Genomic DNA, 13,233 nt, shown 5'->3' with positions numbered 1-13,233 from the left:
CTACACCCTCCAGTCCAGCACGCCCCGCACGACGGCGTGCAGCGACGGCAGCGTGCCCGCGCTCTGTCGCCCCCGTCGGCCCCGCTCGGAACGGACAGCGTCGCCCTCGACCCTCGCCGCTCGCCCGCCCGAGCCATGGCCAGAGTGCCTGTGCGCGACCCGCTGCCCCTCCTGCCGTCCGTCGAGCCCGCTCCCCCGCCCCTCGCTGCCCGCGCTGACCCTCCTCAACAGCCTTCCGCCGGACCACTCGCTGTTCCCGTCGCTCGTCATCTCGATCCAGCTCTCGAGCAGGGCCGCAGTCGCCCTCGTCCGCTCGGTCGTCAACGTGCGCGCCCCTCACTGCCCCCAGTCGAGCCCGCCACTGACCCCGAGACGCCCCCTCAGTCCGCGTCGTCCTCATCATCGGGCCAACCGGCAACCTCGCCCCTCGTCATCGGCTGCGTCCCGCTCAAGGCGACCAACTCGGTCGCAAACACACTCTCAGACGCTGCCAACCGCGCACCGCCGGCAGCCAAGGGTGCCGACGATGCCGTCCTCCCGCCTCTGCAGCCCGACGGCAATCCCACGCGCGACGAGCAGAGCAAGGCCAAGTCCGGCCTGCAGATCATCCGCGTGCCGCACGACGCCGACTCGCAGCTCGGAAAGCTCGAGGACGGCAAGCCAGACCCGGGCGACCTCTTCGAATGTGCGTCCGAGTTCCGTTCCGCGCGCGACCGCTTGCACGGCTGACCTCCCTCGCGCTTCTCGCAGTCGGCACCTTGGCCCGCATCGTTCGCCTCGAGCGCGTCTCTGGAGCTTCGGGCGGCGGTTTCCTGGTTGTCGTCGAGGGACTCGCGCGCTTCTCGTTCTCACCCTCGGCGCTCGACCCGGCTGCACCTTTCTACTCTGCCTCGGTCACGACCTACTACGACGCCGACGCCACTCAACTCGGCTCGTCCGATGCCGCCCTCTTGGCATCGCTGCGCGATTCGAGCGCGACGCTGCTCGATTCGCTGCAGTCCGCCTCGCCGCTCCCGCCTCTCTTCGCTCGACGGCTTCGCTCCCTTCACTCGCGCCTGACATTCTCCTCTGCGCCTGCATTCGTCGACTCCCTCTTTGGCACGCTCCCGCGTTCGACAGCCCCCTCGTCCGGCCTCACGCACTCGGACAAGCTCTTCCTCCTCTCGCTCGTCGACCCCGTCGCGCGCGTCCGCGCCGCCGTCGAGATCGTCACGCGCGTAACCGAGGCGCTCAAGCTCAGTTCGCGCATCGACGAGCGCGTGGGCAAGAGCCTCGCGCGCAGGCAGCGCGAGCACGTTCTCCTCCAGCAGCTGCTCGCGATCCGGCAGGAGCTCGAGGAGCTCGCCGCCGAAGACGGGCGGGCGCCTCCCGCCGCAAGGCGCGGAAGCGGGCAGACGGCGGGTACGGGACAAGTGAGGAGGAAGCTCCCGTCCGGCAGGGCAGGGGGTCCGGCAGGACAGGCAGGCGCGTCGGAGGACGACGAAGACGAAGACGACCTCGCAGAGCTCGAAAAGAAGCTCGAGGCCAAGTCGTTCTCGGACGAGGCGAGGAAGATCGCCGTGCGCGAGCTCAAGCGCCTCAAGAAGACGCCGCCGCAGGGTGCCGAGCACGGCGTTATCCGTTCGTCGCTTTTTTTTCCTGCGTTCCTCCTGAGAGGTGCTTACACCCTTCTATGAGCAGGGAACTATCTCGACACGCTCCTCGCAATCCCCTGGACTAGCGCGGAGGCGACACCGCTTGCGCTATCGAAGGACTTCGTCGCACGCGCACGCAAGAAGCTCGACGACGATCACTATGGTCTTGGTGTGTGACGAACGCTCCGCTACCGAGGCGAGTGTAGTTGACCAGAGCATCGTGCTCTTCGCGCTCCCGCAGACAAGATCAAGAAGCGCTTGCTCGAGTGGCTCGCCGTCCTCCGGTTGCAGCAAGAAGCGTGGGACGCCGATATCGCCGCATCGTCTGCCGCAACGCCTGGTAGCATCACCGAGTCCGTGGTCGCCGAGACGGCCGTCGTCCTGCGCGACCCGAATGCGCCGCCGGCTCCCGACGTCCCGCCTATGGCGCCCGTCGTTGCCGCCAAGCCATCTCACCCACCATACAAGGCGCCGATCTTGCTGCTGCACGGACCGCCCGGCACCGGCAAGACGAGCATCGCGCGCTCTCTCGCCGACGCCATGGGCCGCAAGTTCGTCCGCGTCTCGCTCGGCGGCGTGCGCGACGAGGCCGAGATCCGCGGGCACCGACGCACGTACGTTGGCGCCATGCCGGGCAAGATTGTCGGCGCGCTGCGCAAGTGCGGCGTGTCGAACCCGGTCGTGCTCCTCGACGAGGTCGACAAGCTCGGCCTGAGCAGCCACCACGGCGACCCGAGCGCGGCGCTCCTCGAGGTGCTCGACCCGGAGCAGAACAATTCGTTTGAAGATCACTACCTCGGCGTGCCGCTCGACCTGTCCCAGGTCCTCTTCATCGCGACGGCCAACTCGCTCGACACGATCGCCGAGCCGCTGTATGACCGCATGGAAGCGATCGAGCTGAGCGGCTATGTGGTGTGTCCCATGTGCTACACTATTGGAGCGGCGATGCTGATTCGTCTCGCTCGCAGCACAACGAGAAGCTTCACATCGCTCGCCAGTCGCTTCTCCCCAAGCAGCTCAAGGCAAATGCGCTCTCGCCTTCGGTCTTCAGCGTCTCGGACGAAACGCTGCTCTTCCTCATCACGCACTATACGCGCGAGGCGGGCGTGCGTTCGCTCGAGCGCCAAATCGGTGCAATCTGCCGCGCCAAGGCGGTCGAATACGCCGAAGCGCGCGATGCGACGATGTCGGGCTCAACGGATGCAGATCCGACGTCGGAGGGGATTGAGGAGGCGGTCAAGCGCGCAGGGCATCGTGTTGAGGTCACGGAAGCCGACGTTGAGCGGATCTTGGGGCCGAGCAGGTGGGATCCGGAGGAGCTGGACAAGGAGGGCCGCATCGGCGTTGCGACGGGCATGGCCTACCAGGGCAGTGGGAACGGCGGCATCCTGCGTGCGTATCCTCTGTGGCCTGCCTTGCAGGCCGTCCGAACTAATCTGTTTGTTCGCCACCGCAGACATCGAGACGACCCACCTTCCTGGTTCAGGCTCGTTCGCTCTTACTGGCTCGCTTGGCGATGTCATCTCGGAGTCCGCTCGCGTCGCGCTCGCGTGGGTGAAGGCGCATGCGTACGACCTTGGTATTGCGCCGAACCGCGAGGTCAACGTCTTCAAGAGCGTCGACGTCCACCTGCACATGCCGTCCGGTGCGGTGCGCAAGGACGGGCCCAGCGCTGGTGTCGCCATGGTCGTTGCGATCGTTTCGCTCAGTGCGTCCTAGATTCCCGCCGTGCTTACCTTGCGCTGATCGGCTGACCTTCTCAAATTGCAGTGCGGGGCATTGCACCCCGGAAGGGCGTAGCCATGACTGGCGAGGTCACTCTCCGTGGGGCGGTTACGCCGGTCGGCGGTATCAAGGAGAAGGTGTGCCTCATTTTCCTTCCAAGCCCCTTCCTCGTCTTTGACGCTCGCGTTTTCACAGGTCCTCGCCGCGCACCGCGCGTCCATCACACGGATCATCATGCCCAAGCGCAACAAGCGCGATGTCGAAGCCGACCTACCGCAGCAGGTCCGCGACGAGCTCGAGTTCTGCTACGTCGAGCGCATTGAAGACGCGCTCGCCGCTGCATTCGACGGCGGGCTCGACCGACTGACAGGTCGCACGGAGGAGGACCGCGAGAAGGACTGGGAGGTACACAGCCACCTGTAGGAGCGCGCCTCGGCGCTCTGTGACGGATCTCTCCTGTTGTCGTAGCCTCCTTGTCTCGTTCGTCTCGTCTTTCGTAGCGTCTTGGCTTTTTCTTATTTGTATTGCCTTCCGCATAGTGCACAGGCCGCCCACGCAAGCTTAGATGAGGGGAGGAAGGTATCCTATAAGCGAGAGGTACGGAGCCTGAAGAAAGGACGAAAGACGCGGAGAAAGGACCAAAGACGGTACGGGGAGTCTGATGCCTCACATACGGATTGATCCGAAGCGCTTGTTCAAGCGCCGGCTGCGTAGACGCTGCCAGGATGAGCAATTATTTGTGCACTGGCTGAAGTCGGCGGGACCACCGTTCTTCGGTTGCGCGGCGTCGAGGCAGCGGTCTGCACGAGCGAGACTTGTCAGCAGACAAATCAGGCTGTTCACAGGGAGCGGATCTGACTGTAGACACGCATGCAAGAGCCTGTTGGAGAGGATCGTTAGATTCCTATTCATGTCACGGAGCTCGAGGAGCAACATACTGTAGTCCGTGATCTCGGCATCCGGAGCGGTCGAAGTGGTGCTCCGTTCAGTCGAAAGATGTCAGTCTCGCCTCCGAGGCAAATCAGCTTACACAACGAACGGAGGTGCGACGGAGGTTGTCGGGACGGTTGAGCTCGGCAGGCACTGGCTGTACCACGGGTTCGAATAGGTGCACGACCATCCCGAAACGCAGCAGGTGGACTCAGAGAAGCCTTGTCCACCACACTGAGCGTACTGGCTGGCGCAGGAAGAGGGAGAGGAAGGAGTCGACGAAGCAGACGTCGTGCTTGTGCTTGATGCGGATGCCGAGGACGAGGCTGGACTTGTCGTTGTGCTCGTGGTACTTGACGATGTCCTGCACGACATATCATATGCGTCAAGGACAAAGCGTTTCGCTTTGAAAAAAGAGGCGCACGTTGTCAAGGTACTGTGCGAGGTCGTTGCAGCTTCCGGCAGGCATTGGTGGTAGTAGTCGTTGAGGATTTGACACGACCAGCTAGCGGGACCTGCAGGTGCGCAAACTTGTTAAGGCAATGTCTTCCTTCCTAGCTGTGGAGAGAAACGCACAGCAGGTGGGCCCGCTGTAGCTCCTTCCGCCGCACTGACCGTAGCTGCTGGCTATGCCAGTGCACCCAGGCGCCGTTGATGGCGTGGAAGAAGTCGAGGTCGTGGTAGTGCTGCGTCACACACAACAGGTGAATAGAGAGGATCGCGGCATTACTGACGGGTACTCACGCGCTGCTCGAACCGTTGTTGGGAGAAGATGAGGTTGAGGTTGACGGCGGAGGGACGGTAGCACCACTCTGGCAGTAACCGGCAGGAGCGAGACCGTAGACAACCTCGCGGCAAGTGGCTGTGGAGTAAGGCGCCGTTCCATCCCAGATGCCAGTACCTGCGCTCTCTGACAGTAAGCGAGGCGTTGTTTATGAGAGATGTTCAACAAACCGGGTGCAACATAGTCGCGCTCGACGTTATAGGAGCTCGAGTAGTAGATCTGTGGGCAAGATGATCTAGCGTGCGAAGATTCGAGCAGTCTGCGTATACACGTACGTTCTGCAGGCAAGGTACTGGTCAATGCCGAACTGTTCGGGCCGGAAGAAGGGGGAGCACGCACCCAGACAACGCCAGGCGTGCTCGAAGTATAGAAGCCGGGGATTGCAACGCCGGAGGGCAAGGCCGTCGAGCCTGAGCCAGTCACCTCGATCTGAGCGCAGGAGGGGTAGAACTGCGATAGAGGGAGTGTCAGAGTTATAGAGCGCTGGAGACAGACAAGTAACGCTGAGCGTACCTGCGCACCACCCGGTGACTGTCCTTCGTGCAGGGCAAGCAAGTCGAACCGGACGAGGTAGCGACCGGGGGCAAGATTGGCCGGGACCTTGACGGTGTTGCGCCCACGATTCGCGATCATCTGCAGGCGATACAGCGTCAGTGTGCCTGCCATGAAGCGCAGATGTTCACGAGTTACCGTACCTTCGTAACAGCCCATTGATTGGTGTCGGTGTGGAAGGCCTCGGATCCAATCTGGACCCAGGCGTCACCGCTAGGGATGCCGTCCGAGTAAGGCGCAATCCAGGTAGTCAGCGGGCCCTTGTGTGAGCCGTCGATAGGATCTTGTCCGCGAGCAGCCGAATGCCACCCTGACAGAGAGTCGCATCTCAGCACACGTTTGTCTTGCTCGTCAATAAGGCTAATAGGAACGCACATTCGGGCTCAATAGTGTCGCCCGGTGCCACCGAGAGGAAGCCGCTGACGGGTGTCGAACCGCGAGTATTGCCTGGTGCGCGAGCAGGTCAGCCTCAATGGGGTCCCGCCCATCTTCAGAATAACGCACACGCAAGATTGGGCGACGACAAGTCTGTGACCGGCGAGTTTGACGCAGGCTGACGCACTGCGCAAGGCAAAGATGAGTCTTGCGATTCCTGCAGAACAAGGGAGGGTCTCGCACAGTAGGTGGCGGCCTGACCGACCTGCGAGCGATCCCACGTGTCTTTGCCGTTGACCCTTTGTACGCAACGGTCAGGGTAGGCCGTCTGAAGCTGGCAGAAGAGGGAGGAGCCCACCAAACAAGAGGGAGGAGCCCACCAAACAGTCGTCACGTAGGCATGTCCCATCACTTGCGCCGTGCCGAACGCGAGCGCAGCAAAGATGGAAGCGCGCAGAGCCATTTGAGCAGCACAGCAAGCACGAGGCAAGGAACAGCGGGAAGAGCGCGCGAGCACGAAGGGAAGAGGGGCAAGGCGGAAGTCGCGCACTCTTTCCGCGCCTCAAAGGCGCAGTTCGGCCCACGAGCAAAGGTAGATCGACAACGCCAAGAGCCGACAGAAGGTCAAGCTTGCGTTCGGAATGAACGGCAGTGGAATGTGTTCGATCAATGCCTCGCGACGAGCGAGGCGAAGAGGGAACCGCAGGCAATCGAAGCACGGTAGAGCGGGGCACACGGAAGCTGGAAATGCCTGAGGACAGTTCTGCGAGGCCGGCACCGGCGAGCGCAGCGTGAGAATCGAGTCTGCGAAGGCAAGAGACGCACGCGGCCAAGTCGTGGACCGCCGCTCTGGGAACGTTTCTTCTTCTCGCGAGCTCCGGTCGCAGCCTCGAATTCCTCGCGTGCGCTCCAGGCTTCTGCATGCTTTCGGACGCAGCTCGGAAGACTACGCAGTCAGAAGCGAATCGGAGAAGACGACGAGAGGTTCCAGGACGATGGTGCACGTTGCTGCTGCAGTAAGGGAGGAACGACGGGAGATACGATATGCTAATGTGCAAAAGGTGCGAGAGGAAATGCGCAGAGAGGGCGAAGCAAGATGTGTGCAACAATGGAGAGCGGCCGACGAGGTGGACTTCGGAGAGAAAGCCCCCCCTCCGACAAGTCATGACCTTCCGACCCGCGAGAAAAACCTTCCAGCGCCGTCAGGGGTGTACAACATGGAGCCGACGACGACGGGCGAGATCTGAGGGCGACGGCGAAGGGGGAAGGGCATCAAGCCGCATCCTCCTGCACGCGCTCCGACAGCGCTGGCGACGCCGCCGCGCTGCTCGCCAAGCTGGCCAAGCTCGCGACGCTCGATCGCCGCCGCTCTCTCTGCCGCGCGCGCTTCTCCGCCTTCGGGCTGCGCGGGCTCTTTGGCGACGGCAGCGCAGACGGCGCGTCACCCGCAGCGGTGTCGAGGTGCAGCTCGGCGATGCCATTCGCCAGGTCGGATTGTGCTGCAGCAGCGAGCGGGCTTGCCGGGCTGCGCGAGGCGGAAGACGCGGTGGACGGGCGACGGGCCGAGGAAGGCGATGAGGGTGTGGAAGGCTCCTTCGCCGGCAGGAGTGCTGGCGGAGCGAAGCCGTTCGAGGACGGCGACGCTGCTCGAGGCAGAGGCTCGTCACTGACGACGGGTGGGGAAGACTCGCCGAGAGGCGAGGAGGGGCGGGTCCGGCTAGGCCTGCTCGGCGAAGCGGTCGAGTCTTCCCCGTTGATCTCGGCGGGAGCCGCCTTTGCCGGCGTTGGCGGCTGCGTCGTCAACAGCGGAATGGAAGCGACGGCGTGCGTGGGGATGTCGTCGGTCGTCGCCGCCTCTTTCGCCGAAGTAGGCGCTGGCCCGAGGAAGGCGACCTCGCGCTCCTCGTCCCCAGTCGCCGCCCCCTGCTGCGGTGAAGCAGCCGACTCGGTAATGGACGGATTGCTCGACCCCTCCACCGTCCGCGTCTCCGGGCCTTCGCCTCCCTCCTCGTCCTCGACGCCGTCCTCCTGATCGGCCTCCTCGACGTCCTCGGCCCGCGGCAGCGTGACCTCGATCGCGCCAAAGAGGAGCGTCTCGCGCCCATCGGGGCCCATGCGGACATGCGGCGCGCTGCGGCCCCTCACGCGCGCCGTCGCCGCCGCGCCGTGCTCCGACCGAGCGGGCGCCGTCCCGTTCGCGAATGCGCGGCCACGCCCTGCGGCCAAGTCCTCCTCGTCGTCACCGTCATCGTCATCTCCGTCGACGCCGTCTTCCTCCTCGACGACGAGCGCTTCGTCGCCGAGGCTCCTCCGCGCGCCCGCACCGCCCTTCGCATCTCCTCCCCGACGGGGCAAGCCGCCTCCGGGCCCGTGCGTCCGGTTCCCACTGCGCCCCTGCGCGCCGAGTCCCATCCCATACGGCGTCGACCCCCACCCGCCGCTCCCGGCGAGGTACGCCGCGCTCCCGCCCGAGGCGTGGTAGTGCGCGTACGAGGGAAGCGGGAGGAGCGGGAGGAGCTCGGGAAAGTTGCCAAACGTGATCTCGGACGCGCGCGCGATCGCGGCGCGGTCCTCCTCGGGGAAGATGGGCGCCGGGCCGACGGTCGGACCGCCTGTGGGCGGACCAGCGGAGGGATGTCGGGCGTGCGGACCGGCCTGCGGCGGTGGATGTGGCAGCGCAGACGGGTACGCCGCCGAGGAGCCCGACGCGTACGGGATGGGCGCAGGGGCCGCCGCGTACGGGTTGGTGTAGGCGTGGTGGGCCGTGTGCGGGTTGCGCGGGACGGACGACGCGGCAAGGCGCGGGCCGACGTGCGTCGCGCCGTACCCCGCCGACGACGAGCCGTAGCGGTACCCGCGCCCGCCGCCGTACCCGCCTGCCGCTGCACCGCCGTGGTAAGCAGTCGGGTGCCCCGCGAAATAGGCCGACGACGCGGCCATGTCCGGGCTCGAGGGCGCCGTAAGCGAAACGGTACCCCTGAGCCCGCTCGACCCGCCCGAAGGCGGCTGCACAGGCGTGCTCGGCCCCGCTGCCGCGTCGCTCGCGCTCGACGACGCCGGCGGGTTCTGGAAGAAGCGGTGCAGGTCGACCGCCGCTGTCGCTGATCCTGCGCCCGCAGGCGCAGTCGACGCGGCATGCCCGCCGTCCCACGAGCTGCGCCGCTCGAGACTCGGCTGTCCAGCCTGCTGCTGCTGCTGAGGCAACGGCTGCGAGCTCCCATTCGGACTCGCGCTCGCGCTCGTCGCCGCCGTCTTCGGGTCAAACGGCTCGCCAAGCCCCGACGCCTCCGCCGACCCTTCACCCTCCGTCTCGCCAGTCCCCGCCTGCAGCTGCTGCTGCTGCGGACCCTGCGGAGGCGGCGGTGCGAGTCTCGGACTCGGCGCGCTCCGCCGCCGCGGACTCTTCTGCCCCGGTTGCAGCGCCGCCGCTCCTGCTCCCTGCCCTCCGCGGCTTGCGGCCGCTCCGCCCGCGCCACCGAACCCTCCCGCTGCTGCCGCCGCTGCGGGTCCGTAGCCGCTCGCGGCGTGGTGATACCCTGGCTGCGGGTGCTGCAGCCCCGGGTGGTGCTGCTGCTGGGGCGGGACATGGTGGTGGTGCGGGTGGTAATGCTGATGCGGGTGCTGGTGGTGCAGGTGCGCGAGCGGGTCGTCGGCCGGGTGGATGAGGAGGTAGTCCTCGCGCTCCTCGCACAGGCTCGCGATGAGCGCGTTGACCTCGTCGCCTACTGCAGACGAGGCGGGAGAGGCCGAGGCGGAGGACCCAGCGGGTGTAGGGGTGGGTGAGCGCGAGGGAGGCGCGGATGAGGAGACGCCGCTCGGAGCAGGCTTGTGGGCGTGCGACGACGAGGCGCGGCGCGAGGATGGGGTCGGGGTCGTGAGGATGCGATAGGCGCGCATGAACTCGCCGCGGATCTGCAGGTCGACTCGGAGTGAGCTTCAGGCGCGCGCAGGAAAAGGGGTAGGAGAGCGAGGCTGACGGTGTACAGGCCGTCGCGCGTGACGGTACGGGCGACGTTGTAGTCTAGCTGGAACGGGTCCTGCGCGTCCTAGTGCATCAGGAACGGTGCTCGAGGATGGCAGAAGAGCGGGAGACGCACTTCTATGCACAGCTTGTGCTGGTCGCGCACGATGACCTCCGGATCGAACTCGAACTGCACGCCTCGCTCCGTCAGCCACACCGCGGTCCTAGCGAGGTGAAGAAAGCCGGACGCACGTCGGTATGCCACCCCTTCTGCACCTTGGGCATGGTCCCGCCCTCGCTGCGGATGCTGATGACCTGGTGCGCGTACCCAAAGTCCTTGCTAAAGTAGCGGAAAAAGTCGATCAAGAGCTCGCCGGCCGAGTCGGCGTTGGTCGTCTGGAACACGGACGGGAGCGCGTCGAGGTCGTCGAAGAAGGAGATGTCGTGCCCTTCGTACGTGAGCTCTTCGAGCGAAGACGGATTGGGGAGGGGGAGGCGTTGCAAGTTGCTGCGAGCGGGGACGCAGGGTCAGCATGGTGGCGGCTTGCAACGTGCAAGGCGGAGATACGAGGACGCACGGAAGGATGGGCGGCTGCTTGACGTGCGCGAGGAAGTGGATGACGAGCAGCACGTAGCCATACGAGCTGAGCGTCCCGCGATACGGGTTGTTGATCTTTCTCCGCTTGGTCCAGACTTTGACTGTACACGTCCGAGCAAATGTCAGCGTGTGCCCGGAAGGCGAGGTGGAGAGGGAAGACCGGCGACGCACGGAAGAGGACGAGGGTGCGTAACCGCGAGTCGACCATGGCGTAGGTGAGGAGCAGGCGCGTGTTTTCGAGCGCGAGGCGGTTCTCGAAGCCAATGTCGCAGGCCATGCCGGCGGGACAGGCGGGGGTCGGGGGCATGGTGAGCTTGATGATGGGTATTCGTGCGCGCGGGAGCATCTTGACGTAGAAGTTGGTCTCTGCGGGGTGATGCCGAGGGTCAGCTGGCCGAGAACAAGGCGAGAAGGAGCGAGAGGGGCGCACCCTGCTCGATGAGGCGGCCTAACAGCTCGACGAGCTCCGAGGGTGATCGCACGGGGGCGTCCTTGGCGAGGAAGCAGCACAGGTCCATGTCTGCGGGTATATTCGTACGTCAGTGAACGTCTGTAGAGCGGAAGAGCGGGCGACGGACCCGAGTTCTTGAGGGCGAAGCCATTGGCCATCGAGCTGAGGAACGGGAGAGCGAGGTCAGCGCGGAGTCCGGTCGGGCTAAAGTGCCTTGCGACTGCTTATGAAGGTGCCGAGATGCTATGCGCTTGTGCAGGGCGGCCCAGGCGGGCGTGCGGGGGAGCGCAAGTTGCCGAGGACGGAGGGCCAGCGATGAAGATGGAGCGACGGACCCGAAGGGGAGGAGCTTTGCGCCGGGCGAGACCTGGTCTGCGAGCTGTTCGAGGTACTGGCGGGCGTGCTCCTTTGCGTGGTACTCGTCTGGCTGGGGCACGACCGAGGGCACAAAGCTGGACTCGAGGTAGTGCGAGAGGGCGGGGGCATGGTGGTACGAGACGCCGTCGCGCCAGAGGGGCGGGGCGGGGTGCGGGTGGAGGGTGTGTGCGAGGTGTGCGTGGGCGGGGCCGAGCTGGGCGGGGGCGGGTGCCGGTGCAGGCGAGGGTGCCCTCGAGGAGGACGAGGGCTGCGGCTGGAGCTGGGGCTGGGGCGGGGGCTGTGCGTGCGGGGAGGGCTGACGGGAGCGCGGTCCTGGAGTCGCTGCGGCCATGCTCGCGTGCACGACGGGCGCGGCCGAGACGAGAGCGCGGGCGGCGAGAGGCTGCGGGCGAGGACTCGACGGCGAGGGGAGAGCGGGTCGTCGCTGCGAGCCACAGTCTCACTTGAGCGTCGGACAGGGAACTGCAGCGATGGCGTTTGCACTCAAGGTGGGCTCACCCCCGCGCTCCTCGCTGCATCCGCTCCCGCTCACCGCGCTCCCCTCGTCGCCCTCGTCCTCATCCCCTCGACCCGCGTCCACCGCACCACCTCCACCCGCCCCCCCGCAGCTCGCCGCAGGAGGCCTCGCAGGCGCAGGAGCCGCGCTCTACCTCAACCCCGCCCTCCTCGAGGACCGCGCGCGCCTCGCCGCCAACCCCGCCGCGTCCCACTCGGTCCTCGCGCGCCCCGCAGACCCCGAGTCCCTCCGCTCCCGCGTTCGCTTTCCAGCCAGCCTGCTCTGCGCCGGCCAGACCGCACTGACTACCGTCCCGCAGCTCCCCCTCTACGACGCCCCCGCCGAGCCCACCGTCCTCGTGCCCGTAAAGAGCCCCCTCCAGGACGAGGTCGCCCGCGCCCGCCGCTCCGCCAGCGACACCCTCGACGGCGTAAAGCACCACACCGCCGACCTCCGCCAGCAGTGGCTCGAGTGGGAGGCCAAGGGCGAAGGTGCGCGCGCATCCTCGCCCAAACCGCACGCTTTCGCTCACCTTTCTCTCGCGCACCGCAGCGGCCCTCAAATCGGTCATCTCCGACAAGGACCAGCTCAACCCCAACGCCCTCTAGTGCGTCACCCGCCTTGCGTCCGCCGCTGCGGAGGAGCAGGCTGCGGCCGACTCAGCTGCGCGATAGCTGCATTCCCTCCTCGAGCGCTGGCTGACCATCTCGCGCACTACAGCGTCGCTGTCGCCACGCTCGCTGGCTCGATCGTTGGCCGCAACCGTGCGTCCCTTGCTCAAACTTGCGCGAGTGACTCTAGCGCTGACCTTCTCATCTCGCCCTCCTGTCCTCACCGCCATGCTCCGCCTCCTGCGCACTTCGCACCTCGTCATCCCTGTTCGACTCGGTCTCTCCGCTTCTATCCCTCTGCGCTTCCCTCGCACACCCGCTCTTCCGCGCCCGTCCGCCCCGTCCTCATCTCCGTTCCCTCGCCTCCTCTCCGCCCCTCACCCATCCGAACCCTGGCCCGCGCCACTCCTCGCCCTCCCTCTCCCCGTGCACCCGACGGCAACACCGACTGAACAGGCATCCTCCTCCGCCTGACGCTCCCGCCCGTCTTCCTCGCCGCGTCGACCGCGTACCTCCTCCCGCACTCGTGGGACCGCATCGCCCGCCGCGCAGGCTTGCCCGAAGAGTGGAGGGACGTGAGGGGGGCGGTCGATAGGTGGACAGGTGGCAAGGCTTAATCCGATAGCCGACGACCTACATTTCAATGCAACGGTGCTGGGTCGACGACATGTATCGCCAGGCGTGAGCATCACAGCACAACGACGCGCACGCAGCGCAGGCAAGGCTTCTTGCAGGGCA

The 13,233-nt window shown here is 66.0% G+C and overlaps 5 protein-coding genes across 5 annotated transcripts; 2 read left to right on the top strand and 3 right to left on the bottom strand.

Annotated features, from left to right (window-relative positions):
* Window positions 1-135: 135 nt before the first annotated feature.
* JCM10292_005384 (uncharacterized protein) lies at window positions 136-3,782 on the top strand (the record flags this gene model as incomplete). Its single annotated transcript, XM_076651590.1, has 10 exons — window positions 136-176; window positions 232-325; window positions 385-685; window positions 751-1,620; window positions 1,681-1,803; window positions 1,876-2,546; window positions 2,603-3,026; window positions 3,091-3,342; window positions 3,405-3,496; window positions 3,555-3,782. 10 exons carry the CDS (start codon window positions 136-138, stop codon window positions 3,780-3,782), a joined length of 3,096 nt encoding a protein of 1,031 aa, XP_076502896.1.
* A 243-nt stretch (window positions 3,783-4,025) lies between these two features.
* On the bottom strand, window positions 4,026-4,758 carry JCM10292_005383 (uncharacterized protein; the record flags this gene model as incomplete). The annotated part of the gene is made up of 6 exons (XM_076651589.1): window positions 4,026-4,159; window positions 4,219-4,239; window positions 4,298-4,338; window positions 4,399-4,442; window positions 4,534-4,653; window positions 4,714-4,758. 6 exons carry the CDS (start codon window positions 4,756-4,758, stop codon window positions 4,026-4,028), a joined length of 405 nt encoding a protein of 134 aa, XP_076502895.1.
* Window positions 4,759-5,029: 271 nt separating this feature from the next.
* JCM10292_005382 (lytic polysaccharide monooxygenase auxiliary activity family 9 protein) lies at window positions 5,030-6,463 on the bottom strand (the record flags this gene model as incomplete). The annotated part of the gene is made up of 9 exons (XM_076651588.1): window positions 5,030-5,199; window positions 5,244-5,292; window positions 5,413-5,523; window positions 5,587-5,706; window positions 5,769-5,935; window positions 6,001-6,072; window positions 6,130-6,186; window positions 6,244-6,299; window positions 6,381-6,463. The coding sequence occupies 9 exons, from the start codon at window positions 6,461-6,463 to the stop codon at window positions 5,030-5,032; spliced, it is 885 nt and encodes a 294-aa protein (XP_076502894.1).
* An 809-nt stretch (window positions 6,464-7,272) lies between these two features.
* Window positions 7,273-11,719, bottom strand: JCM10292_005381 (uncharacterized protein; the record flags this gene model as incomplete). The annotated part of the gene is made up of 9 exons (XM_076651587.1): window positions 7,273-9,912; window positions 9,978-10,037; window positions 10,098-10,151; window positions 10,214-10,469; window positions 10,540-10,660; window positions 10,731-10,925; window positions 10,990-11,079; window positions 11,138-11,172; window positions 11,346-11,719. 9 exons carry the CDS (start codon window positions 11,717-11,719, stop codon window positions 7,273-7,275), a joined length of 3,825 nt encoding a protein of 1,274 aa, XP_076502893.1.
* A 139-nt stretch (window positions 11,720-11,858) lies between these two features.
* MIC26 (Mic26p) lies at window positions 11,859-13,112 on the top strand (the record flags this gene model as incomplete). The annotated part of the gene is made up of 5 exons (XM_076651586.1): window positions 11,859-12,143; window positions 12,204-12,375; window positions 12,437-12,491; window positions 12,605-12,648; window positions 12,952-13,112. 5 exons carry the CDS (start codon window positions 11,859-11,861, stop codon window positions 13,110-13,112), a joined length of 717 nt encoding a protein of 238 aa, XP_076502892.1.
* Window positions 13,113-13,233: the final 121 nt, after the last annotated feature.

Source organism: Rhodotorula paludigena, assembly GCF_050403205.1.
Source record: "Rhodotorula paludigena JCM10292 DNA, Rt_paludigena_JCM10292v1_ctg53, whole genome shotgun sequence".
Taxonomy (NCBI): domain Eukaryota; kingdom Fungi; phylum Basidiomycota; class Microbotryomycetes; order Sporidiobolales; family Sporidiobolaceae; genus Rhodotorula; species Rhodotorula paludigena.
This window is presented reverse-complemented; position numbering and strand designations above follow the sequence as displayed.